The sequence below is a fragment of the Hypomesus transpacificus genome, chromosome 25 (assembly GCF_021917145.1).
Source record: "Hypomesus transpacificus isolate Combined female chromosome 25, fHypTra1, whole genome shotgun sequence".
NCBI lineage: Eukaryota > Metazoa > Chordata > Actinopteri > Osmeriformes > Osmeridae > Hypomesus > Hypomesus transpacificus.
The window spans coordinates 3,756,456-3,782,541 of record NC_061084.1 but is presented as its reverse complement, the minus strand read 5'-3'; the positions used below and the strand labels follow the sequence as shown (position 1 = coordinate 3,782,541).

Genomic DNA, 26,086 nt, shown 5'->3' with positions numbered 1-26,086 from the left:
GCCCACACTCACAAGCAAGCACACACGGCTGCTCGCTCACACACACACACACGCACACACACATACTGTACACACACACACACATAGGCAGGCACACACCCACTGCCACTGTTTGAAGAAGGTAGAGTAAATGCAATGCCCAGAGACAGAGCCTCATGCACAGTTAATGTTTCTGCTGTCTGGATGATTAACGTTACCTGATTCCCGCTCCCAAACGGCTCCAAAATTTCGGTCCCCTCCCGCCTCACCTTCTGTGGCTGACACACTCCTGGGCCTGGGTAAAAATAGCCACTCCGCCCCTGTGCCACGCTTTGTTCCTCTTGCTGCCTTTCAGGATGAGCTCCTGCTCCGGTTGAAGGACCTAGGAGATTTTTAAGAGAGAGAGGTAGAGAGAGGAGAGAGAATGTTACATGTTTGAAAAGTTGCAATGTACTTGAGAGAAGTTGGTGTGAGGATTGTTTGTCAACACAGTCTAGTGGTTGTGTACCTGCCAGAACTGTGGTATTAAACTATTTGCAGTTATGTCACTTTTGTCAAAGCACTGTTTAAAAATATAAAAGGCACAGCAACGGAACAGGGGACTGTTGGTTGACAGAAGTATAGTGAATTTACGTGAAAGCTAGCCTAACTACTAACTACTGAGTGAGAACAGTAGGCTACTAGGCTAACAGTCGATGGAAGAGAAAACTGGCAGTTGGCCAGAACTCAACTCGACCATAAAATGACACAGTGGTTACGAATTCCATTACAAAGCTGACTTAAACTTTTTGTTTTTAAAGAAAACTGTTGTTGTTGTTTTGCGTTATCGTCGTGAATAAACGTACTTTGTCCTTTGCTGGGCCATGACACTCAAACCGACCGTCCTCAGCTGTCGTCCGAAAGCGGCAAGCTGCGCTGTCCAATCAGCGTTGATGAAGTCCAGGTGCGCGTTTGTCCTTCCAAACACGGTGAAGTAGATCAATACCAATTCCCCCGTGGTTTGCCATCAACCCATCCCACACAACCGCTTAGTGACAGAAAACACCCCGAGTAAAAAAAAACTAAAAACAGAAGAAAAACCGTTTATGGTAACAGAATGCATTGCAGACATTACATATTGGCTCATTTAGGCGTATTTAAAGAAATATCAAATACAGGACTTGTACATTGTATTTCATTGTATCACGTCGTATAAAGGTCTAGTCGTAAAATGGCCATTTTGTGTTTAATCATAATAGGCTATATAAGACTGCTTACACATGTAAGACTGCTTACACATGTAATTAGTCCTAACCAATCTTATTTATTGCCCTGTTTCTCTCTAACAACTGGGCAGTTTGTCTGGATAGAGGCTCTGTCCTTCGCGCGCCTGATGTGTTTAAGGAATGCGTTCACGTTTAATGCTAATCTGAATGACACCAGTGGAAATCTTGGCTCTGTTTCAGCGGCTAGCTTTGGGCTGGTCCAACGACCTTCTCTCAAGGCACATGGAAAGTTTTGCCAGCTCAATATGTCACTGCGAAAATGGAAGGAGAAGGAGAACTAAAATGAAATGGGATGCATTAGTAATTGCATAGAAGACAAAGATGTTTGGTGCTCAGTGTGTTAACAGTATAAAAAAATGTAATTACATGTGTGCTATTGTTATAAAAGACAATCTGCTATTATATAGGGGACTTTATATGGTGAATGAATCTTGGGGATGTTGCTCCAATCTGTCTCAAAATGTAAAGGCGTAGAATTACAAATGATGGCTCTAGTTCCAGCCCTCTCATTGGGTGGCAATTGTGTCAAAAAATTCTATCAGCCTCTGTGGTGACGTTCATGGCAAATCAGTGTTTTGCTGAGATAAACAACTGATGGTTGTAGAATCAGGAAATTCTCCAGACATACAGTAATTATAACGAGTGAAGTAAGTTTTGAGCAAATTAGCCTTCTCGAGTAAGTTGAAACAAAGTGTTAAAATGGGGTTAATTGAATTTTAAGCCTTGTCACAGAAGATTATGAAGACCATGAAACAGCACTTTAATTGCGTTATTACCATGTGGATTAAGGCATTGAGTATTTTTTACCCAGTAATTATAGTTACACTGTCCATGCATTTCAATGCCGTTTAGTCGCAGTGGTTTTGGTCTTAACAATTTACAATCCAAACATTGAAGAAAGTTTTATTCAAAATAGCCACACCACATAATGCACAAGGATAATGACGGCAGTTCGGTGCTAATTCTTAACTTGTGCTCTGCAGTACATCCAAGGATTAAGAGGATATGGTGTTAATAAGTCATTCATAAGACTCGATTTAAGCTCATTTTAAACTAGAACAGCAAGACAGTGGGGACATGTGGAAAAGCTGTCCCTCAATCTATAACGCTACTTTGTAATGTATTAGACAGATGCATTTAAGAGTACAGTCTGTCTTCTTAGGAGTTTGTTTCTGCAAATTATATGAAAATACTTAATAATACTTAATAATACTACTAAAAGACTTAATAATACTACTAAAAGACTTTGGTTTAAAACCATTATAATGCAAACAAAAAACAAAAATCTAACGAACAAGAAGACTCCAATACAACAGATCAAGTTGTTGGTAGATGTTAGTGTTATCTCCAGATTATTTATGATTCTAATGTTTGCAGTTTCTGCTTTTTTTATGTCCCAAGATGTAGAACTCTGAGCAATCATTTAACCAGACCATGATTTGCCACAACTACATAATGGTTTCAGCCTAATTGATTGCCATATGAAGTGAAAATACACGATGTCTTCATCTTATTCAAATGTAAGATGGTGGCTATCACATATTCATGTCTTGGGGCCAAGGACTCTCTAGGGAAGCCAGTATGAGAGAGAGGGGAGGGACTGTTTTGAGAGTGAGAGAGAGTGTGAGAGAGAGAGAGAGAGAGAGAGAGAGAGAGAGAAAGAGAGAGAGATAGAGATAGAGATGTTCTGTGCCAGATCATTTGGATGTCCTATTTCAAGGGGGGTTGGGATATTCAGGAGATCTTTCAGGAACACTCTGCAAAGAAGACAAAAAGCGAGCACTCTGTTCTTCTGTCCTCCCGAGCCATCTTGAAAGCCATTAGACTGCCTGGACGAGGCAGCAGAGATCCGAATCATGAGATAGCAACGCTGTCCTTTTGTTACATGAAGTGGAAATGTTCTCACTAAAACTACATTTAAATCCTCATGTGATTGCTCCGTTGTCAATATGTTAAGACACATTATGTAGTGAGCATTCTTTAGGGTGCTTTTAGCAAATAATAGTGTTTACGTGACTATTTACTTGAACCTATAGGTCTATTTGATTTGTCAGTTTGTTGACTAGACCCCTTAGATGGGGGAGTAGCGGATGTTATGTTAATAGCTATTGATACCGCTTAATGATTGACAAATAATTGATTGAGATGGTTCTCACACCTTCATCGTATTTGTCCACACTTTCTGACAGCTACACGACACCTGACCATCATTAGCCTGTCTCCTCTGCGGGCCCCATCCACGGGTCGGCGGATGGAAGGGAAATAACGGCTTTGGCCTGCGGAGCTTTGTTGCACAGTCCTGTCAAGTTGACTCAATTCTAAATCTCTCTCTCTCTCTCTCTCTCTCTCACACGCTTTCAGGTGATGCGTACACAAAAAGCCCAGCCGTCTACGTCCGCAGCCCTAACACCCTCTGTCAGCCGGCTGTCCCCACGGTCACAGCACCGACTCATCTTTCTGCTGACGTCCCTCTGCTAGAGTTGCCAGCCCCAGCATTCTAAAAGGCCTGCCGTGGCCCCGGGGCACGGCAACAACCGGCAGCGCATAGCACAGGTGCTTCTCGGGCCTATCACTTAGGGAGTATGGTCGGCGACGTGGTAAAATGCTAACTGAACAGGGCCATGCCTCTTGTTGGTAACGGTTCCCCCCGCATCTAACAAATACAGTGGGGTCGATTCATTTGATTGTGATGTTAGAGGGTTGTTGTTTTTTCTCCAATTAATACGCACGTCTTGGGCCACACTCAAGGTAATTAGCGTTGTTTTTCGCCAACGACACACAGCAGATGGTGATGTAGCCATTAATTATCCAGCGAAGTATACATTCAGTCCCACAAGTTGGTAGTTTGGGGGAAAGAATAATACCGCCCTTCTGTTTCTCATTACTCTTTAAAGTGTGCAGAGTGCTGAAACAAGAGCCAGGAATAAGGCAGAGGGAGTGATTGTTGTGGCTCCATCATTATCTTCTCCTGTCATTTAGCCCTAGCAGAGATGTGCTTGAACCCCAAGGGGCTAATGTGTGAGCACAAAGCTGTTCCGGAACTGGATCCCGTGGCCCGGAGCTTGGATGAGCAAATACAATGTTTAGAGTGGTTATACACTGTAGTCTGGTCTAAATAAAGTATCTTTTCCACTGGTGTTCCACAAAATGGATGACCTAACACAAGATGGGGCATTGGGAAGCTATGATGAGAAATTGAACAAAATATGTTTTGATATGATGTTATGAGAGAAATAGAACCCAGGGGCTCCTCAGTAGTTAGCTTCTATGTTTATCATACCATGAGGGTCCTGGTCCTAATATAAAGACAGTAATCTCTTCATCTTTATACAGTATGGCAACCGATTAGAGCAACAGCTCATTGCTTCCAGTCATGGGGATTAAGATGTTGTAATATTCCAACATGGCCGTTTCTTCCTCCAGTGGTGGCAAGTCTGGTTGGAACTAGCAAGCTTGGTTCCGCATGGGTGGAGAGCTCTGTGAGTACAGCGTTTGCCTGGTGACAAAGAGGAACAGCACAGCTTATGAAATCCTCTAAAAATAAAATAAGATGGGAGGAGGGAGGATGGGAGGTTGGGGGCCCGAGCTTAGGAAGCCTTAAAAAGGAAACCAAGAGAGGAACTCAGGAATCCAGGGACCTTGTCTGGCCCGCATCCCTTTGATGTCATTTTGTCATCTCTAACAGTTTCCTAATCCGGCTTCTTGGCACACAGTAACACCCCCGCCCCCCCCCCCATTCCTACTCCCTAGTCATAATAGTGTCACTTAACTTACATTATTTTGATAAAATTATACAGGCAAGTGATTTAACTAGAATGCCAGTCTATACTATTAGGGAGAAAAAATGAGACCTTCAACGATGGAATTTTTCAGATGAATCATGCCCTTCCCCTTGAAGGAACTGTTCCTGATACTAAATTACGGGTTGCATTGCCCATGTTCCACCCCACAGCCTTTAATTAACTAGTCTTGTGTAGTTTAATTGTATTATCGAGAGCTTTTTCTTCAGCCTGACCTGCTTCCATGATGCGAGAGAGCCAGTACTGTACTCTGTAGGAAACACATCAGCCTAAGACTGACAGGAAGCCCAGAATTCAACATGCATGCAGGATTGGAAATTAACCATGACTGGTTGTCAGAATGCTACCTGCTTTCTCAGCTGAGTTGTGATTGGTTCATTGCTACTTACTAACTAATGATCAGGTCTTGGATAGCAGTTTAGACCAGGCAGGAGCTGTGTGGTGACTTTGTAATGGCTGGATGGGCCAAATTTCTGTAGCCAGTTCACCTTTTTGAAATTGGAATAATTCCAATAAAATTGGAATTGGATTAAATTGGTCTTAATAAATGCACTGAAGAAAGGTTTAAATGCTAGTCTTTCTAATGTCTAAACTTTAAACAAAAAGCATTTGAGTACATGTGCTTCACTCAGGCATCCAGGGACATGGCTGCCTCTGTTTCTTGTTTGTCCAGGAGAGAGACCAACAGTATCAAACCCCATTATCTGCAAGGCTACCACTTACCTCAAACCAGAGCAGAGATAGGTGCTTATCTCCTGGTTAATAATAACATAACAGATAAAGTGTGCCATCCTATTGTAGCGATGGAGGCAGAGGAGGGAGGAGGAAGCGGCGAGCGGGGAACCAGAGATTTCCAGGGGACAGTTTCATTCTGTAGAAAGGGCAAGCAGAGGGAGACCTCCCGCCGCACCGCCCAAATGAAAGCCGTCTTTTCTCCGGGGCTAAACGGCACCCTTAATAAAAAACACAATCAGACCCCAAGCCTTAAAGTTTAATGCACATTCCTCCCATATCCCTTCGCTCGGTGGAGGGAAGAAAGGTTGTGAGGGCTGGTGGGGAGAGGCCACCTCCCAGGCAGACTGCTGGGGGGACGCAGCGATAATGAGAAGCCAACGCGTATCAAGCGCACCATCCACTCGCGGCTCTCCATCGGCGCTTCTGCAGTTTTAATGAATTTGTCCCCCCAACTTTTTTAATTAACTCGCGAGAGTCATGGCGCGCTGGGTAAGTTGTGGACACAGACAGCGTTTTCCCCACCCTCTCAGGTGATCTGCATGTCAAAGAGGTGAGCTACATGGAAATGGAGTTAAGAGTCTCTCAGTAGGGGAAACTCATAGGTCGGATAGCTGGGCACAACGCTAGTAGCTTGCAGATAGCTTTCGTTCAATTTGGTTGTAGCGTAAATATTTGACAAGACGAGGAGGGAGGGGTGTAGGGGCAGTAAAGACGCCGACAGAGAGAGGGGGGGGGGGGGTAGTTGAGACAATAAAAAGAAAAGAACATGGAAGGGAGGTTTCACGTTTCTTTCAAACACATTTCCCTTTATTGGCATGGTGAGGCTGATGAGAATTGCACATAAAAAATAAAATCCACAAGAAAGTCATACAATAGGTAAAACCACAAAGGCATTGGTAAGGACTTGGCAGAAGGCAACCTGGATAGGACACAAACAGGTAACAACCCAAAGCAACCCCCCCCCCCCAACACACACACACACTCTCACACGCACACACACACCTGCCTAAAAACCCCCACACACACTGACACACACACACTTTCACACACACATAGTCCTTCCAAAAGAAACATGATCACCCAACAAACGTTTAAGCAGTGGCAAATCCCTCCGTAGTTCACATTATTAAAAAGTCTTGCCACATTTGAAATTTCAAGGTGTTATAATATATTGCTAATCTAGGCGATTTACAAAGCAGATTTTTTTTTTAATATTTACCACAATGATTAAAGCCACATCTATCAAATGGGACACAACACCGTTACCCAGAAGCTGAAGAGCCAGAGAGAAGTGTAAAGATGGAGAGATACAGGTAGAGCCATTTCCCCCCACCGAGTCCTGCCTCTCTGCATCACAGAAATGAGCAGTTTCATCTCCACAGTCACACTCCATAAAAGGTAGCCTGTGATCAACAAAGCTTCAATACAAAAGGTTTCTACCACCTCTGATGGCGGCTGGTTCTCTTATTACTTGGCTCCCGCTATAAACGGGATATTAATTGAACCAGAAACCACAAGGTTACCTTTAATGTCACGTTGAAGGTGCTGTGATATCTGGACTGCGAGGCAGGAGCTAATGGAAAGTGGTGCAGCATGCGATATTGAGTGGTTCCTCTAGGCTTATACGATGTCATTCAAGTCCTGCCAGATAACCCTGCATAGACGCTCCTACTTTGAAGAGCCATGCGTCCACTGCACAACAAGGGTTTAGTGCTTTGGATGCTTGTCTAGGTGAACTTGTACCATTTTCACGCTGAGTAGCCAAGTAGTTACAATTACAAAGATGTCTCAAGGTGAAACAAACACACCAGATTCAAATATGGAAGGTAAACCATGTCCGTGTGGGTTCTGAGGGGGGGGTTTGTTCTGGAATGAGCCGTGTATGTCTGGCCAGCCGCTGGGTAACAGCTAGGTCCTAAACCACACAACAATAAGAGCTCAAATACAACTCTGAAAAATAATTTATTGCTTTTTTATATACTTTTTCTTTCATTTGTATTATTATTAATCCTTTTTGTAATTATTGTGAATAATGTCAATATTATTATCATCATGTTTATATATTTTGTACATCAAATACAAGATTTAAAAAATTAGAAAGGAAATTGTAAACTTTGTTTGGCATTCACATAATCAAGCGTGTGTGGAGCTACGACACAGGTGTTTTACAGTGGTACAACAAAATACCTACAAAATCAGTTTATTGCTTCATGTCCTACTGTGTAAAGAAAAAGCATGTGGTAGACATTTTGTTTCCATAGCTGCAAACCACTGCAAAGAAACCACTTGAACAGTGAACAGCATCTCTGAACTGAGTCTGAGTGATTAGTTGAATTTAGTGATTGTTTTTGAAAGGCATAGAAAGTAATATCCCCACACAACCTGTATTATTGTACACCGTACCCACTGATTGTAAGTTAAATAACAAAATCAAAAAAACTATATAAATAGAAAGGATTTGTTGAGGTACGCCATGTAAGATGGAGAGCATAAATATTTTGATTCAAATATTAAAATAAATAGATAAATATGTATATTGTTTATCCTGATCGAACAGATTAAACATAGTAATCGTGTCTTTGCTGAAGCTGAAATGATCAAAACAAGAACCATAAAAGCATTGAAATCAAAATGACTGGATAAATATTGATTGTTGTCAGAAATAATGAATTAAAAAAATGGGTTTGTTTTTACAATCATGAAAAAACACAGTAAAAATGCATTTTACACTGGTTGTGTAGGGAAAACACTGATTGAGAAACTTTATAAACAGATAAAACTATACATGGTAAATTTTTTCCCCGCAACAAAATAACTCTTAAAAAATGAAATTCGTTCACATGCTCCCTCAAAATGAGCAATCCTTCATCGACACATTTTTACAATCATGTCATCTCGTCTAAACGTCATGTAGGCATCCAATATGTTTAACATCATTGTAATACCTACAGATCCACATTCTGAATTAAGAAAAAATCTTCATAATTTAAAAAAGGCTGCGTTTTACAGTGCATAGCTGTAACAAATAAAGAACTTTGTTTGATATGTACACAAAATAAAAATATTCCTTTTAATAGTATCTGTAAATACAGGGTTACATTTTTCTCACAAAATGTAGACAGCAATGTTACCTCAAGCCTCTAATGTACCTTTCGTTAAACTCCTGTTGAAAATGTAACACCACATCCAAACACCAGACTAAAAGCAAAAAAAAAAAGTCAACAACAAAGAAAAGGAAACAGACTGAACAAGCTGCACGTTGTCACCACTCAAAGCATTGTGGGTGTTGTAGTGCTTGAAATTTCTCACAAATGTTTATATCTTTGACTGACAGTTGTACAGCAGCACAGCACACACATCTGTGCAGAGCTCTGAGGGATCACTGGCTCTCTTAATGTCTTTTTCCCAGCTCTTCAGCAGCTATGTTCATGTAAACTTTGTTTTAATATATTCTTTTATATATATATATATTCATATATATATATATATATGTATATATTTGGAGTCTATATATATTCATCTTTAAATACTCTCTTATATTGAGTGTAAAACTTGTGGTAGTCTCCTAGTTAAAGGACAGAAACATCAGTGAGGTATCAGCCTTCCCTCTCGGTTGGCTGCAGGTGCCACGGCAACTGTTACCTTCTCAGGCTGCGCTGGGCCTCCCTCAACAAGCTGTCAAAATCCATGGAGTCATACTTGCTTTTAGTGGAGGCTGGATCAAAGTCATCCGAATGGGAGTCTGAAACGAGAAGATGTGGAGGTCAGGGGGACGCGCCGTAGTCAGGCTACCTGGTGGCTGCCACATGCCAGACCGGACCCCTTCTCATGCTGCAGGAGTCTGGCCTGCTCATGACGAGACCTGGTTCTGGCATCGGCGGATACATGCAGTGTTTGGTATCAGCGTGTCGGTTCAGTTCGCTGGCCGTCAGAGCCGTAGCGCTGTCTGACCGGTTGGGTGTGTCGACTCGGTGGTGGTGCCCCGGCTAAGTTAGTTCAGAGAGGAGGGAGGAGCCTGTTTTCCATGGCTAACACGGCCTCGAGACGAGCCGACACCTCGCTTTCAAGTCAACTCCACATCATTCAAATGCTCAAGGTGGAAAAATAAAGGCTCTTTTGATCGTGACCAAACCCCCCCCCCCCCACCCTTTTCCCAAAGTACGAGCGCAGGACCCGGGAGTTTGATCGGTAGAGGCGATAATAAAAAACGAGGGTGTCTTATCTCCGGTGGCAGACAGCTTCACAAATGGGGCCCCACACGGATGGGAAGAAGAGGCAGGGCGGAGAGCTTGAGAAATGGGAATGACCATGGCAGGCAGGAGACGCCAGCTGTGATCTAATACTGTGGCCCAGGGCTGGGGGGTGTCACATGCCGCACCTTGAGGGATGAAAAATACCCCCGGCGCTCTACTTAGGACTAATGGACAGTGTTCTCTGAAAACAACCACACACAAAGAGGAGAGCCGGCGAGATTGAGAGGAGGAAACAGTCCTCTGTAGCACAACATTATTCAAGTCTTCCCTCTTGAAGGGAGTTTTTTTTTTGTTGTCTTTCTCTTCCCATCTCAGTGTGAGGAAGGACAGTGTGAGGAAGGACTGAACTAGCCTGTTTAGAAAGAAAAAAAAAAGAAAGGAAGAAAGATAGAGGGGTGGAATGAAGGTCTTTTCATTCTCAGAGACTGATTAGTCATTTTGGACCCCAGTGTCTTTCCTCAAGGCTTTTGGATTAACAAATGTTGCTGGAGTGTCAACTCCAGGAAGGGACTGTTCCCTCTCTCCCTTAAAAAAAAAAAAAAAGCCATTAGTTTCACCCCGAGCTTCAGAAATGCACAATAATGTTTTCATTTCTTGTTGAGCTCTCTTTCCATTGAGGAACCTTCTGACCTTTCAATGTCCTGGCATTATATAGTCTGACCTCCTGTATTGTCTGAAAATAAACACTGAATGGAAAAAAAAGTGAGTGTTGCTTCGTGCCCGGCCGGCTATTTAAGCCTTCATCATCAGATGGAGTGGATGATCTGTGGTTGGGTTAGGTTCTTCATTGGGTTCTTCATCACCCGCGATGGCGTGTTTAAGGGGAACGTTCTGAAAGGCTCCCTGTGCAGCTCACAGCTTGGATTCCAACCCATATCCTACATTACTGATCAAATGCATCACCTATAGCATATAGCGGTACAGAACTTAAAGTGCTGTCCTTTACTGGTGTATGAAGATCGGAATACATGTGTGTGTGTTCATGTACATGCATACATATATGCATGCACGTGTAAACATCTATCTATGAAAGCATGCACTCTAGTCCTGGTTTCCAGCTCCCTGGGCAGAGAGGCGAGCTGGTGTCTCTGGGGGGGGGGGGGGGGGGGGGGGGGGGGGGGTGAGTGTGTGTTAGAGAGCATCACTGGAGGAATAGACTGCCGATTATTAGTCAATCAAGAGTCAGCTGTCACACACACACACACGTGTCTCTGCTTCTTTTACACACACACATACACACACTGTCCCCCCTCTGTCCAGGCAGATGACAGGCTGCTATGTGTCACAGTCAGGTCTCTGCTCCACACCACAACAGCTGGCAGCAGATGGAGCCTCGCTTCTGAGGGAGGGGGGCTGCTGGGACATAACCTTGTACCCCCCTCCCTTCCTCTCCCCTCCTCTCCCCTTCCTCTCCTCTCCCCTTCCTCCCATCTCCTCTCCTCTTCCTCCCATCTCCTCTCCCCTCTCCCCTCCTCTCCCCTCTCCTCTCCTCTCCCCTTCCTCCCCTCCCCTCTCTCTCCCCTCTCCCCTCCTCTCCTCTCCCCTTCCTCCCCTCTCCTCTCCTCTCCCCTTCCTCCCCTCTCCTCTCCCCTCTCCTCTCCTCTCCCCTTCCTCCCCTCCCCTCTCTCTCCCCTCTCCCCTCCTCTCCCCTCTCCTCTCCTCTCCCCTTCCTCCCCTCTCCTCTCCTCTCCCCTTCCTCCTCTCTCCTCTCCCCTCTCCTCTCCCCTTCCTCCCCTCCCCTCTCTCTCCCCTTCCTCCCCTCTCCTCTCCCCTCTCCACTCCTCTCCCCTTCCTCCCCTCTCCTCTCCTCTCCCCTTCCTCTCCTCTCCCCTCTCCCCTCCTCTCCCCTTCCTCTCCTCTCCCCTTCCTCCCCTCTCTCTCCCCTCTCCTCTCCTCTCCCCTTCCTCCCCTCTCCTCTCCCCTGCCTCTTCGGCCCTCCCCACTTCCGCTCCTTTCCTTCTCCTCTCCACTCTTTGTCACTACTCTCCTCTCCTGTCCCCCTCCTCTCTTGTTCCCCTCGTCTCCTTTCTTCTCTCGTCCCGTTCCCCTCTTCTCCTCTGTCTCCTTCCCTCTCCATTCATCTTCCCTCTACCCTTTCTTTCACCCCTCCTCTGTTCCCTCTCTCCTCCCAGCCCATCAAATATACATCCCTGTATAGGATATCAACTCAGACACTGTATCTACCTCCGTCCTCATTCGGTTCCATACTTCTAATATTGACTAAGTGCACAGATCCAGACTGGGAGGAAAGTAAGAAGCCGCATGCTTCCTGGAGGAACAGAGATACCTCTCTCTGTTCCTGGAAGCCACTGAGAACTGAGTCTCTCTGCCCCTCCACGCCGCCAAGACACATTAGGCATCCACGCTCTGGTCTTCCTTAGAGTCTTAAAGCATCACTTAAATAACTGAGTCAAGAAGAGTGTGTGTGGGGGGGGGGGGGGGGGGGGGGGAGGGGGGGGGGGCGGGGGGGGGGGTTGGGGGTTCTACAGCAAAGCCGCACACTTACCCAAGTCTGTGTAATTTGATTTGCAGAACTGCTTTTGTCCGCCGAAGCACAGCTCGAACTGCGGCTCGTTGGACCTGCGCAGGGTGTGTCCGTTCTCAAGGGCGGCGAAGGCGTCACAGGTGTAGCGGTAGGTGATGAAGCCAAAATTGTCCCTGGGTCCAGAACAGAAGATGGAAAAGTCAGAGAAGGGCCCTGGGCGGGGACAGTGGCGGGAGCCTCTGCTCCCTGGCGTCCGCGCTATTTATATGCAAAAGAGAAATCGATCAAAAATGTATCTTGGCTCCAGAAATAGCCTGGACAAAAGAGTGAAAACAAGGTCCTCTGACGCAGGACAAGGCTAAGCCCTGCCTCGGTTCTACCTCTGCCCGTAGAGGAGAAATGAAGAATCTAGCTAACAAGCCGCACACGTGCACACATACACGCGCGCACAAATGCACACGCACACAGGCAAACACAGACCCATCCAAACAGATACACAACCACGCATCCACGCACGCACACACACACACAAACGCAGTGTCCGGGAGCCATACCCGTCATCTCTCAGGTTGACGGCGCACTCCTCGATCTCTCCGAAGACTTCAAAGCGCCGCTTCAGTTCTGCCCGGGTGCTGTCGGCCCGGAGCCTGCCCACGTACACCACCCTCCTCTCCTCCTGCTCGTTAGAGGAACACAGGGACGAACGCCGGTTAAAGCAGGAGTGCTTTCCTCGCTTTTTGCCCCCTCTCCCTCCCCCCCTCTCAAGTCATCACAATGGCGGTAACTAAACAACCCCCCCCCCCCCCCCCCCCAGCCGACGGCGAAGGCAGACGTAGGGACGGCCCCCTTTGACCTCCTCGTCTGTTCTGCTCCTGTGATTGCGTGGCTGGGGTCTCAGCCCTGGACTCTTCCTGTCTTGTTAAACATCTCCCTCTCTCGGTACAAGGCCCCGTGCGTGCTGGTTGATAAGTTGCGGAGCTGTCTTAGGATAAGAAGATCTCATTTATAGGTCAGAGTTGGTCAGTGAACCAGGCCTGATGGTCTCATCTTCAGAAAGGGGTCCGAAACAGCGTTAGGAGCTGCAAGATGCCCAGAGGGGGAGAAACTAAATGATTGCAACCAACCACAAAGGACACCAAGGTCACAGCAGAATCATTTACAAGTGCAGCACGAGGCCGCAATTATAGTTTTGGAGCAATTTAATTGCGTGTGCTAATCATATAATGCAGTACAGGCCTGGGGCTGTGTTGTATCACCAACATTATTTATTTATTCATTCATTTACTTGCCATTACTGGGCCAAGTCTACTGAGAGCCATTCAAATGCTGAATGCTACCCTCAGGGCACTGGTAACTTATACATTTAAATCAGTTGCCTGGCACTAAACTCAAAGTTCACCACTCCATGGAGGCTGGGCTACATGAAGAGAAACCCTCGTTCTCCGGAGCAGAAAGAGAGGATACGACACATTAACAAGAGACCGGACGCTTTTCAACTCTTTTTTTTCTCCACAAACACAGTTTGAGACAAAAGTGTTTGCTGATTTGGGATTTTAGTTGCTGACAACTGATAAAAATGCAGTGATGGCATCCTGGGGGCGTGTATGTGTGTGTATGTGTGTGTGTGTGTGTGTGTGTGTGTGTGTGTGTATGTGTATGTGTGTGTGTGTGTGTGTGTATGTGTATGTGTGTGTGTGTGTGTAGGTGTATGTGTGTGTGTGTGTGTGTGTGTGTGTGTATGTGTGTGTGTGTGTGTGTAAGTGTGTGGAGCTTTTACATTATCTGGCCTCCCAAACCTCAACTGACAGCTTGGTCTCTTTCTCCTTTAATTGTATCCTCTCAAATGCGTTCATGCCAAGCTGGTTGTGTATGTGTGTTTGTGCGCCTGTGTGTGTACACTTGTTATTTGACGTACGCATTCATCAGCAGGAGAGTTCTACTCCGATGAAGAACCTAGCATTGATATTCATCACACAGAACAGACGGTTGAAATACATAACCCAAAATATCCCCAGTTCTCCCCCCCACGGCCCCCTCTCTCTTCATTTCTGGTTCCTTGTTTTTAACCCTCATCCCTGTGGAGTGATTAATAAGATCCGACGCTGGTTTTCCAGACACCAGAGACTTCAAAAATACACAACCTGGAGATAAAGAGGAAACGTGTGTAGGCTGAATGATTCAGTGACTCATTTAGTATGAACTCTTTCATTAAAAAAGGGAACATGCGGCGGCCATGGGCCCTGAACTGGCTCTGAGTGGGTGAGACAGACAGGGGGGTGAAGTGGGTGAGACAGGGGGGTGAACTGAGTGAGACAGGGGGGTGAACTGAGTGAGACAGGGGGGTGAAGCGAGTGAGACAGGGGGGTGAAGTGGGTGAGACAGGGGGGTGAAGCGAGTGAGACAGGGGGTGAAGTGGGTGAGACAGGGGGGTGAACTGAGTGAGACAGGGGGGTGAAGCGAGTGAGACAGGGGCGTGAAGTGAGTGAGACAGGGGGGTGATGCGAGTGAGACAGGGGGGAGACACAGGACAGGAGAGACGGGGAGGGCAAACACTCACTATAGCTTTCTGCCGCTGCCTCTCTCTCTGCTCCGCCCTCTCAAACTCCCGCTTCTCGTAGGCCCGCCGGTGCTCCTCCCTCTGCAGGCGCTCGTGCTGGTAGTCCTCGTAGCTGTCGTACCTGCCAGAAGCCCACACGTCAGTCACACCCTCCGTCCTCCCGCGCCCTCCAAAACCTGCGCCTCCCACCCCCCTCTCCCCCACCCCCGCACGGCCTCACGTCACCAGGGAAGAGCTGTCCAATCCTCCGTCCACCCCTCCCTCCCTCCCCCTCTCCCTCCACTCTGCCGTCCCGGTGCAGGCGCTCGGGGGGGACGGCGGAGGCGGCCGCTCTTCCGAGGTTATGGATCCCGCAGGAAGGGGAGGTGACGGGCGGGGCTTGGCAGCTGCTGCTGTCAGCGCTGCTTCACATGTCATTACTCTCTGCTTAGTTAGGGCTTCATCCGCCACTCTGGGAGAGAAACTAAACAGGAGAGCAACTTCTCCATGTTTTTTTTTTTCGTTCTTTTTTTTTCTCTCCGGGGGCCGGCGGCGAGGCGCGGCTGTGCGGCCGGGCGGAGGGAGGGAGGACTCCGGGGGCTTGTCGGGTGTCGTTAGCCTCGTCCGTGGCAAATCAGTTCGGAGCGGGGGGGGCTGGGGGGGGGGGGGGGGGGGTAGGACGGTGTCGGTCGTGACTCAGTGAGCCAGCGCTTCTCTGAATATGGAACTAGCTCTGTGGCAGGGGGTGCTGAGGACAACGTGGTGACGGGACACAGGAGGCCCGGTTGGCTTGCTTCACATCTGTTCTCACCTACTGGACGCCTACCCTCCATGACTTGAAACCTATTGTTGCACACCTCTACATCCTCGTCTACTGTCCCTTTAAGAGCCGCTTGTCTTCCAGATACTGACTGTGTGCTGCGTGTCAGGGTGAGGTGCGTGTGTGTGTGTGAGGTGTGTGTCAGGGGGAGGTGCGTGTGCCTGGGTGTGTGTGTGCTCTGTGTCAGGGGGAGGGGTGTGTGTGTGTGTGTGAGGTTTGTGTCAGGGGGAGGTGTGTGTACCTGGGTCTGCGTCCCAGAGGAGACCTGGAGCGGGAGCCAGAATGGGGGCTTCGGTGGTTCCTGGAGCGGTAAGTGCTGGAGTCTGTGCTGTGGCTTGACCTGCAGGGGTCACAGGCACGTCAGTCACCTGGACTTGATCTAGCTGCAGCTACATGGAGCATAGCACGCATCCCTGTGGTTTAACTGGACCATGTAAAACACACACACACACTAACACACACCCCTGTGGTCTAACAGGGATGTGTAAGTGGACCATAGACACACAGCTGTGCTCCATTATTGAAGTGATGAGGAGGGAAGGAGAACTCTGAGGACCAGCAGGCAGGTTCAGGAAGAGGAGTTGGTTTTGGTTCTGTCAAGCTGTCAAAAACACCTCCGAACCTGGACACCTCCCCTGTTATGACCTTGTTACATGATCAGCATTATGAGGTCTGAGTCAGCGCTTTTACTGACTGATTTATAAAGATCCCCTTGAGACTAAGTTCTTGAAAGTCTGGAGTATAAACTGCTTTTTTAACTGTCTCCCTCCACACACACACACACACACACACACACACACACAAGGCCCTCCTCCCTCCAACCCCCTCAGCCCTGATCAAAGAAAACCAAGGGAATTGTAGTTTTCTCAGGCTGCTGTGATGATACAAGTCTCCAAGAGAGAGTGTGTGTTGAGGGTGGGGGATGGGGGGGGAGCAGGATTACACTTCACCCACACCCCCATATTGGTCTTTCATCTCTGGGGATGAGTAAGAGAGGTGGGAGAGAGAGGGGGGGAGGTTTTTCTGTTCGGCAAACAGAACAGCTGCAACTTAAAACAACAGCAGAGCATCAAACAGAGAGGCGGGGGCTACTGAGGGGGAGGAAGCAGCTCCCATAAAACTAAGGGGGGGGGGGGGGGGAGGGGGAGGGGGGGAGAGGGGAAGACTGTGATGATAACACTACAGAACGACGCCTCGGGCGCCAGTCATTTCCAAAGTACCGCTCTCCCCCGGCAAATGTTCTGTTGCAGCGAGCGAGCGAGAGAGAGAGGGAGACCTCCCAGTTTGACGATAGGACGCTCGCCCGCTGCAGTGTCTGTGGACGGCTAAGGGGGTCCACCGCTGTGTTTAAACCGAGCCCGGAGCACACACAGACGACACCGTGTCTGCTCACAGTCTGCCTGCCTGGATCTCTCTCACTGTTCAAGTTGTTTGTGGGAGGAATAATGACTCCTTCCTGAGCTGTGAGTTCAGTTCAGGCAGCACTGCTGACAGTGAACCAGAGTTACTCTCTCAGAGAGATGACCACACCTGACATCACCTCCCCCACACACACACACATATATATACAAACACGCACATCACATCAAGCATGCCCGCCCTTGTTTTAATGGTCGCAGGGGGACACGGAGGGCCTGGAGGGGGGATGACGCGGACTTTGGCAGAGCGCTTACCAGGAAGAGGGGCGTCCATCGGGCGAGCTGGAGAGAGAGCGCCGCCGGTGGCGGGAGGAGGAACTGTGCGAGCGGGACCTGGAGCGGGAGTCCTCGGGGGCCCGGGGGCCAGCGGGACGAGGTCCGGCCGGGGGAGAGGAGGAGGGAGGAGGGGCGGGGAGACGGAGGGCGAGCAGCTGTAGGGGGAGCAGGACGGAGAGTCGTGGAGGAGCAGGTCCAGAGGGGTGCCCTCCCAGGGGTACAGGAGGCGCCCCTCGCGCCCCCCCAGATCCAGCTCGTCCTGGAAGGCCGGGAAGCCCGGGTGGAGCTCCCCTGAGAGGCCCAGCTTAGGGGGGTCCTCCTCGCCAGCCGGACTCTCCTGGGGGGGGCGGCGGTGCCCCCGCCTCGCACCCCCGGTGCCCCCGCCTCCACACCCTCCCCACCCTGGCTGAGGATGGCCTTCTGGGGGTGGCCAAAGTGCTTGTTGAGTTCCGCCCGGATCTCCTGGTCGCGCAGGGGCTTCCTGACGCTGCCGGGCGGGTGCGGGTCCCCCCTGGGGGGCCGGGGTTGGGGCCCGTGGGGCCTGGGCGGGGGTCTGCTCCGGCCCCCGCCCCTGAGCAGAGACGGGGCTCTTCTGCAGCTGCTTGGCCAAAGACGAGGATGACGATGGTGATGGCGATGAGGAAGAAGGAGGTGAAGAGGAAGAGGGCGGCATGGCTGAGTCCTTACATTCCACACGCCGGCCCTCCGCCGCCCCGACGGCGGGGGCGGGGCCCGCGGGGGCGGACGGCGTCGTCCGGCCGGCCGCGGCTGCCGTCGCGGCGACGGAGGCGGGGGCATCTTTGGCAGCGCCGTCCCGCTTGCCGCCCGCTGACGCCTGGCAATAGTCGTGGTCTCCGTAGCCGCGGCCCGGGGCGCGCTTGTGGTCGCGGTGGAAGTCGGGGGCCCCCGGCGGGGCGGGCGTGGCGGGGAGGGGGGCGGCCCAGGCTTTGCTCAGGTGGGCGTACAGCTCAGTCTGCTCAGGGCCCTTCCTGGAGGTGGGGACCCCGCCTGGGGCCGGGGGGCAGAAGGGGTCCGTCTCACTCAGCCTGGCCCTCTTGAACGCCAGGACGGACGAGGAGCATGAAGACAACTTGGTTTTGAGTGATGCTTTGAAAGGGATCTCTTGACTGGCTTTGTGGGGGGGGCGTGGTAGGTGGTGTCAGACCTGGAGGGATGGAGGGAGGGAGGGACAGAGAGAGAGAGAGAGGAGAGAGAGAGAGAGAGAGAGAGAGAGAGAGAGAGAGAGAGAAAGAGAGAGAGAGAGAGAGAGAGAGAGAGACAGAGAGAGAGAGAGAGAGAGAGAGAGAGAGAGATGAGGAGAGAGGAGAGAGAGAGAGAGAGAGAGAGAGAGAGAGAGACAAAAAGAGAGAAAAAAAGAGAGAAAAAAAGAGTAAATAAAAACAATGGATTTATAATGCATCCCCTCCCCACCTGTGTATGTACAGGGACAGTGGACACGCGCGCACACACACACCGGCTTGATTAAAATATTCACTTTCATTCAGCCTTAATCCTGATCCCTATTTTATTGCAATCTTGACAGATTAATGTAACGCTCGGTGTAACTTAATATGGGGGAGCGCCTCGCAGCTGAGTGGCTCCCCCCCCCCCCTCCCTGGGTGACCTTGGACTAGCCCCATCACACCAGAAAAACAACACACACACACAAAGTGAACACAGCCTTTCAAAAATATACATTGCGTCCCCGCCGTCGGCAAATGTACAGTAGGTCTCGGGACGGCGGCCAAGTGATCTGAATAAAAGCAAAGACCCTTTGGCTACCTTTGAAAATCTATCACCGGCATGACACGGTACATATCTCTGGAAGCTTCTCTCTCTCTCCCCTGCTGCCAGTCAGGGTAGCGAGACATGTCAATACAATCTCTTTTTTTTGTTATTTTGGGGAGAGCGCGCTCGCTCGCTGTCATGTGACGTGCGTTTGGCACAGGAAGATGTCTGCCCCGCTAATGGCGGAGTGGTGACTGTCGGCCGAGCCAGTTGTCATTCTCCTCGGATCCCCGCGCCTCGCCGCCCCGCGCCCGGCCGACCTCGTCTGACAGATTTATGGCGAGGCAGATGGCAGTTATATGGGAAGTCCTGAGATGGGAAGCTTTATAGCATTGTTAATGCACTCACACAAACAACCCGCTACCTCTCTCCCTCCCTCCCTCCCTCCCTCCTTCCTTTCTCCCTGCCTCCCTTTGTCTATTTCTTTCACCTATTCTCTCTCTCCGTTATTTTATTATTCCCCTCTCTCCATCTCCCACCTAAGATCAATCCCTCTTTCTCGGTCTCTGTCTCCTATCATCTCCTTCTCTATCTGTCTCGACCACACAAATAAAGCTGTAGACACACAGACACACACTCACTTACACAACTCGACACACGTACGTACGCACACACACACTCACTGTTCACTCACAGTTTCTCTCTGTAGCTAAACCCAGGCATCGTGTCTACCCACGCTCCCCTAACCAATCTTATGAATGCACATCACTTTCTCCTCCTGGTGAATTGCACCCAAATGACAGCTATTAGTATCAAAACCTGTGTAGGACTGTTTGCCATGCTGGCTGTGGAGGCAGAGGAGGGACGGAGTGGGGAAGTGACAGATACATAAAAACTCCCCTCCAAGGCCATTTCCTGAGTCTGGGCTGGCTAATCCGCCCGCCAATCATCCGACTTCTGATCAGGACTGGCCAGTAAGCAGCGCTGGCTCCCTCCCTCCCTCTCTCACACAGACACTGCCTAGTGATAGCCACGGAGGACAGGAAAGCAGTCTCTCAACGTGGCAGTCCTGCGGTGTCTACTAGGCTGCATCTCTCATGCATCGCTTCTCGTGGCTCAGTGACATGAGCTACGAGAAGAGGGTTGGGGGGGGGGGGGGGGGGTGGCAAAGAGAGGGGGGCGGGGGAGGGCTGAGGAACTTCTGTTTCTTCGCTGAAACGCCATCTGTCCAAAACAATGCTTGCTGGGGTCATAAACTAGAAGGCATTAGCGATGGTGAAATAAATCAGAATTAGATAAATATGTGGCTCTCACTCAAACCTGCTGGTGACGGGAGCACCCGGGACACAAACACCAATCATATAGTACAGAGAGAGAGACAGAGAGAGAGAGATAGAGAGAGAGAGAGAGAGAGAGAGAGAGAGGGTTTGTTCTAATCTGTTTCCGTTCCCTTGCGCTGTAAATTGCGGAGAGACCTCAGAGCGAATACCGAATAGGAAGCTTAAAGAGTTGATCCTGCAGTAAGCCCATGCAAATAGCAACACATAGACCACCACAGTGTCACCAGATACAATAATTAAAGACAACATAAATCTATTAGCTCGGAGATTAGTGGTGCCACTTAAGCTGTCTGGTGCACCTCAGCGGGAATGGGACTCAGGGCAACCTTGGACACAGAGGAAACAGTCCCACATCAAAACAGTTGTGCACTATAAACATTGTGACTATGTATAGTTATCTAAAAGATGTAGATATAGTAGAGTACGTATATCAAGTATAGTTACAAACTAGCACTGATGTTGGATGAGACATACACGTCAGGGACACTAAACCCAAACTACTATTACTACAACACTATAAGGTCTCGGTATTGACCTTGTTGGAATGTTCCGACTGAGATAGCCCCTCCCCCCCGCCCCACCCACATGGCTAACCTCCACCTGGTAAGGATTGCAATCTCCACTGTGGTGGAATACTGCTAAGAGCAGGTCACCTGGGGACTTGTAGCTCCTATCACAGGGATTTGATACGCCCCAGTCTGTCCCCCCTTCCACATCAGGGAGGTTTGGGAGCTGCACGGGACTAAAACCTAATCCGGGAGGGGAAAGGCCTCAATATCCCCACGAGCTGTCCCTCCTGTCTAATGGCTTTTCCCTCTAATATCTAATCCTAAATCTGCCCAACGGGCAGCACAGCTGGGGCAGCGTGTGTGCGAGTGTGTGGGAGGTGGGGGGGGGGGGGGGGTGGAGACTAAGGTCGCACGGGGATGTGACTCCAGTACAGGAGGCCACTGGCACGCCCACACGCAGTAAAACTCATATAAATATTAACAGCGTTTGATTGGGCCAAGGCCGACTCCTCCCCCCTGGTCGGGTCCCTAGAGGACGTCCCCTTTGGCCTCTCACACTCCTGTACACAAAGGGTTAAATGCAGACCTGAAGGAGGTCATTAGAATAATGCTCTTGGGGCTTGAGTGTCCCACAAATCAACTCCCTCGCAAAAATTCTAAAGAGGCACTGACGAATACTCATTGGACGGTGTAACCCAACAAAACGTCACCTTGGAGCCCTAGGGGGAGATATCAGATGTGTGCGTCGAGGACCATTTCCCAGCTAGTAAATGAATACCAAAAAGGACCATTCAATGGCAGGCATTGTGAGAAGAAAAAGGGCAGCCATTTTGTTTTTATTGACCTAGGATAATTAATCTCTGTGAGGGGGATACTGAAATAATTACCTGCATAATTCACGCAGAGAGAAAGAGAGAGTGAAGAAAGACAGAGAGAGAGAGAGAGAGAGAGAGAGAGAGAGAGAGAGACAGAGAGACAGAGAGACAGAGAGACAGAGAGACAGAGAGAGAGAGTCCTGAAGCCCAATGTTTTAGCTTTGGCTGACATTCACTTCATTTAGATTGTAATTACCTTTTGCCTATAGCTTTTCACCGACACACTTAATTAATAAATATATAATACACATGGATAATGACAATAATAATACTAAAATCCCCCCCGCGTTGACCCCATTTGGTAAATGGCACCCTTCCCATAAATACCAGCCTTAACGTTGGAAATTACCTCCATATCGCTAATCAAATTACCAGACTGTCTGCAAAAAAGACACACAGATAATATCGGCAAACCGAATTACGTGGCAAAACCAATTAAAACAATAATAATGCCACATCAATTTGTCTGTGATGTATTGGGTAAGTGAGTATTACAGTCAAAGGGCATTACAGTCCAAAGCAGAGGGAGGAGGTGTGCCGTATTAACTCTTCAATGGGAAGGAGGGGATCTTTCTAATAAACTCTGAGCTGATTGGAAGGTTTAATCAATACAGAGGCGCATAACAATTTCCCCAGTGTCTTATCAATTGTCCTTGAACTCTGAACTGACGCGGAGCGATCAAGACGGTGTTTAACGCCGGTATCTGTGATGTATCCGCTTGACAGCTGGGAGAGGGCTGGGCTCTTACATTCACGACGCTTTTCTTGATCCAGCTGTAGATGTAAACAAAGGCTCGCTTACCTGGGGTTCCAGAGATCTCCACACTCAATGTGCGTTCAATGGTTTTGTTCTCAAACGGTGATCCCTTGTGGTCACTGAAAGACACAAAGAGTTTGCAGAAACGTTTCACTTCACAGATAACCGCCGGACGCGAGAAGGCTTTTGTGAACTTAGAAATGGAAATGAGTGTTAGAAAAAATGCCTCGTCTGGTTGCTAGTCTCTGTTGTTTTGTTCTGTCTCTTTTTAGGGTTTGTTTTGTTTCTGTCAGGTCTAGAAGTATGGTGTAAAAACTCTCTCACTTACTTTGGAGACTCTGGGGTCAAAGGAAGTGGCAAGGTGGTTGGTTTGGCTGCAGAACACAAAGGAGCATGGGTAATTATTTAACGAGATAACACTCGATGCAGAAGAGATCAGCAAATCTGCAAATTTATCTCAGATTGGATCATCAACAGCAGTAATGTTACAGCAAACCCCTGTGTGAAGGCTATTTAGTTTGACTGTTTTACATGGTAGTGTTCTGTTTGACCCCATTTCAAAAATTGATATTTATCTTTAGCAATATTTTTGTTTAGTTTTAATTGTGAGGCAGGATGAAGTGATGGTTCATGTGTTCAGAGACATAGCAGGACACATACATCCCACTCCAAAACACAAATTAGAAGGAAAAGAAAAGAAAACATGTCACAAACAGTACACATGGCAATGGGTGAACCCCCTGCAGTGAAGTCAGAGTCGCATGCATTCGGAAACCGAAGCAGAGGAGGAAAAAAAAAACAAAAGAAAGAAAGGAGAGTCAAGGACGCTTGTGCAGTTGCCTGAGGCCCTGGCTGTCCCCAACTGCCGCTAAGAAGTGTGTCCCGGTTAGACGACTAGGTCGTTAGAGCAGTGCTCAGCTAGGACTAACTAGACACAGCACACTCATCTGCATCCAGCCAGAGCATCGGTTAACTTCTGATGCCATGATGGATCGAGACATCATCGGCTAGCCCACTCCCCCACAACCTTTTTTTGTTGTTGGTCAATTTAATTGTGAATAATCCGCACCAAGCCAGAGGAATGCCTTTTGGGCTGAACGGTGCGTCTGGAATGTTTAAAATTTGTTCTGGTTGGTTTGTTTTCGAAAGTGACTGGTTAGGCTGGAATTAGCATCGGGGTTAGTTGGCTAGTCAAACTGGGAAGGGGTTAGATAAGGAGAGGTACAGGAGAGAGGAGAGAAGGGTTGGGATGCAGCAGTGATTACCTAACAGCGCCTGGCCCTGGTCATCGGGGTGTCTGCAGAAAGCCTGTCTGTGTGTGACGGAGGGACTGGCCTCTGCAATTAAACAATCTGGGAACAGCGGGCTTGGCGGACCCTGTGACAGTGCCGTGGGGCTGCCGGTGACACCGACATCACAAACGTCCTCCCCGCCAGCCTGCCCCACCAAGCCCTCTTCTGGCCACCCCAGCCCCAGCCCCAGCCCCAGATCTAGATCTAGCCCCAAGGTGTGCTCGAGCTCGCTGACCCAGCTATCTAACCCCAGGCTCTCATCCAACAGGGGCCCCAGACCAGGTGCCACGGCCTGGCCTCCGCTGCTGCTATCACCAGTCCCTCTATCTTCCTCCTCCTCCTCCTCCTCTTTCTCCCCGTGCTGCTTGGAGGCCAGCCCCAGGGCGGGCTCCCTCTCTAGGGGGCAGGGCCTCGTGCCTGGCTCCCTGCTCCTGCCAGGCTGGGAGCTCCCAGCAGGGGGTAGCAGGTGGGCCCGATAGCGGGCGGGCCTCCGCTTGGAGGTGAGCAGCTGGCTAAGCAACGGGTGGTGCCCCGACTCCTCCCCTCCTGTCTTTATGGTCACTGTGACGTGCCTAGGCGCGTTCCCACAGCGGGGGGCGCTCTTTGTCGGCGCCGCGCCAGCCTCACGGCAATGCCCACAGCTGCCCGTGCGACCCGCCTCTCTGGGAGGGAGAGAATAAGAATGCATGTACCTAATGAACCTAGCGACGGCCTGCTGGCCAGCGTCCGCTGTGGGCTGCGGACCTGGCGGCCTTCCTTCTTCCCTGGACGGCCTGCGCTCCAGTTTAAGGCAGGTATGGGCGCAGCCACCAACGCTGCCGCCGCCGGCGTTCCTACGGCCCGGGGGTACGGGAGCGTGTTCCGCCCGGGACTGCTGCCCCTCGGCGCCAGCCCCGTGAACGCAACGCCGCCACTTCCCAGCACCCACACCAGCCACACTACACCCGCCAGCAGCACTGCGCTCACCTCGCTGGGGCAGAGGCTGCTGCTGCTGCTGCTGCTGTTGCTGGGCCAGGAGGGTCGCCGACGGCGACGGCGAAGGAGACGACTGCTTCTTCTTGGAGGCGGACGTGGAGGAGGAGGAGGAGGAGGAGAGGGAGGAGAAGGAGGAGGTGGAGGAGGCGGAGGGCGAGGAGGAGGAGGAGGAGGAGGCGCCCAGGCCGTTCTTCTCCTTGCCCCCGCCCCCCCAGGCGCTCTTGGCTTCGCTGGCTTTGGTCTGGAGCAGGATGTCGTCGGTGGCGGTCAGGTACTTGAGGAGCTCGGTGCAGGGGCGCCTCACTGGCCGGTTCTGCAGCGGACAGACCCCCCTCGATTTACTGCTCCACGGGTTCTCCGACTGCAGGGGCGGAGAGAGAGCGAGAAAGAGAGAGAGAGAGAGAGAAGAACAGAGAAGGTTTGTGAGAAAGACTCAAATTAGGCAAAGATGGAAAGCCTCAAAGGTAGCGAGTGACACAAAGCCGGAGATTAAGATAGATAGATAGAAAGTGAAAGGGAAGAGAGAGAGACAGAGAGCGAGACAGAGGGAGAGAACGAGGTGGAGAGAACGAGGTGGAGGAAGAGAGAGAGACAAAGCAGCAGGCGGCACGGCACAGCGGTCGCCCGACTGTCTGGGAGGCGGTGGCGGGCGCGCCGCACGCCCATCATCTTAATTGCATGGCCCCAGAGTGGGGCGGCGCTCTGTACGCAGGCCCGTGTCCTCAGGGAGCCCTCATCCACTGTGCTCCAGAAGGCACGCTTCCAAAATAGACTGCTCTGATAGGGGCTCAGTTGGGTACACACACACATGTACACGAGCACGACGGCCATCCGGATGCGCTATTTCACCTGACTGTGCGAGCTGAAACTGCATGCCACACTTGGGTTTCTACATCACGGAGGAATTTGAGTGCAGCTGCAGGGTTTTTTTTTTTGGGGGGGGGGGGAAATCTTTCCTCGACAAGGACGAGAAAGTGATTGCATTATTTATGTGCCATCGCGCTAAATAAGAATAAACTTGTCAAGCGCATCCATCATTTCTC

The 26,086-nt window shown here is 49.7% G+C and overlaps 1 protein-coding gene across 1 annotated transcript in view; it reads right to left on the bottom strand.

Moving 5' to 3' along the window:
* Window positions 1-6,564: 6,564 nt before the first annotated feature.
* Window positions 6,565-26,086, bottom strand: part of ppargc1a (peroxisome proliferator-activated receptor gamma, coactivator 1 alpha) — a 38,678-nt gene continuing 19,156 nt past the window's right edge. The window contains 14 exon segments of the mRNA XM_047048853.1: window positions 6,565-9,521; window positions 12,539-12,690; window positions 13,072-13,193; window positions 15,075-15,195; window positions 16,115-16,213; window positions 17,547-17,644; window positions 17,646-17,699; window positions 17,701-17,910; window positions 17,913-18,090; window positions 18,092-18,711; window positions 18,713-18,732; window positions 22,822-22,895; window positions 23,105-23,150; window positions 25,035-25,404. Coding sequence (XP_046904809.1) covers window positions 9,418-9,521; window positions 12,539-12,690; window positions 13,072-13,193; window positions 15,075-15,195; window positions 16,115-16,213; window positions 17,547-17,644; window positions 17,646-17,699; window positions 17,701-17,910; window positions 17,913-18,090; window positions 18,092-18,711; window positions 18,713-18,732; window positions 22,822-22,895; window positions 23,105-23,150; window positions 25,035-25,404 — 2,268 coding nt within the window. The 3' untranslated portion in view covers window positions 6,565-9,417.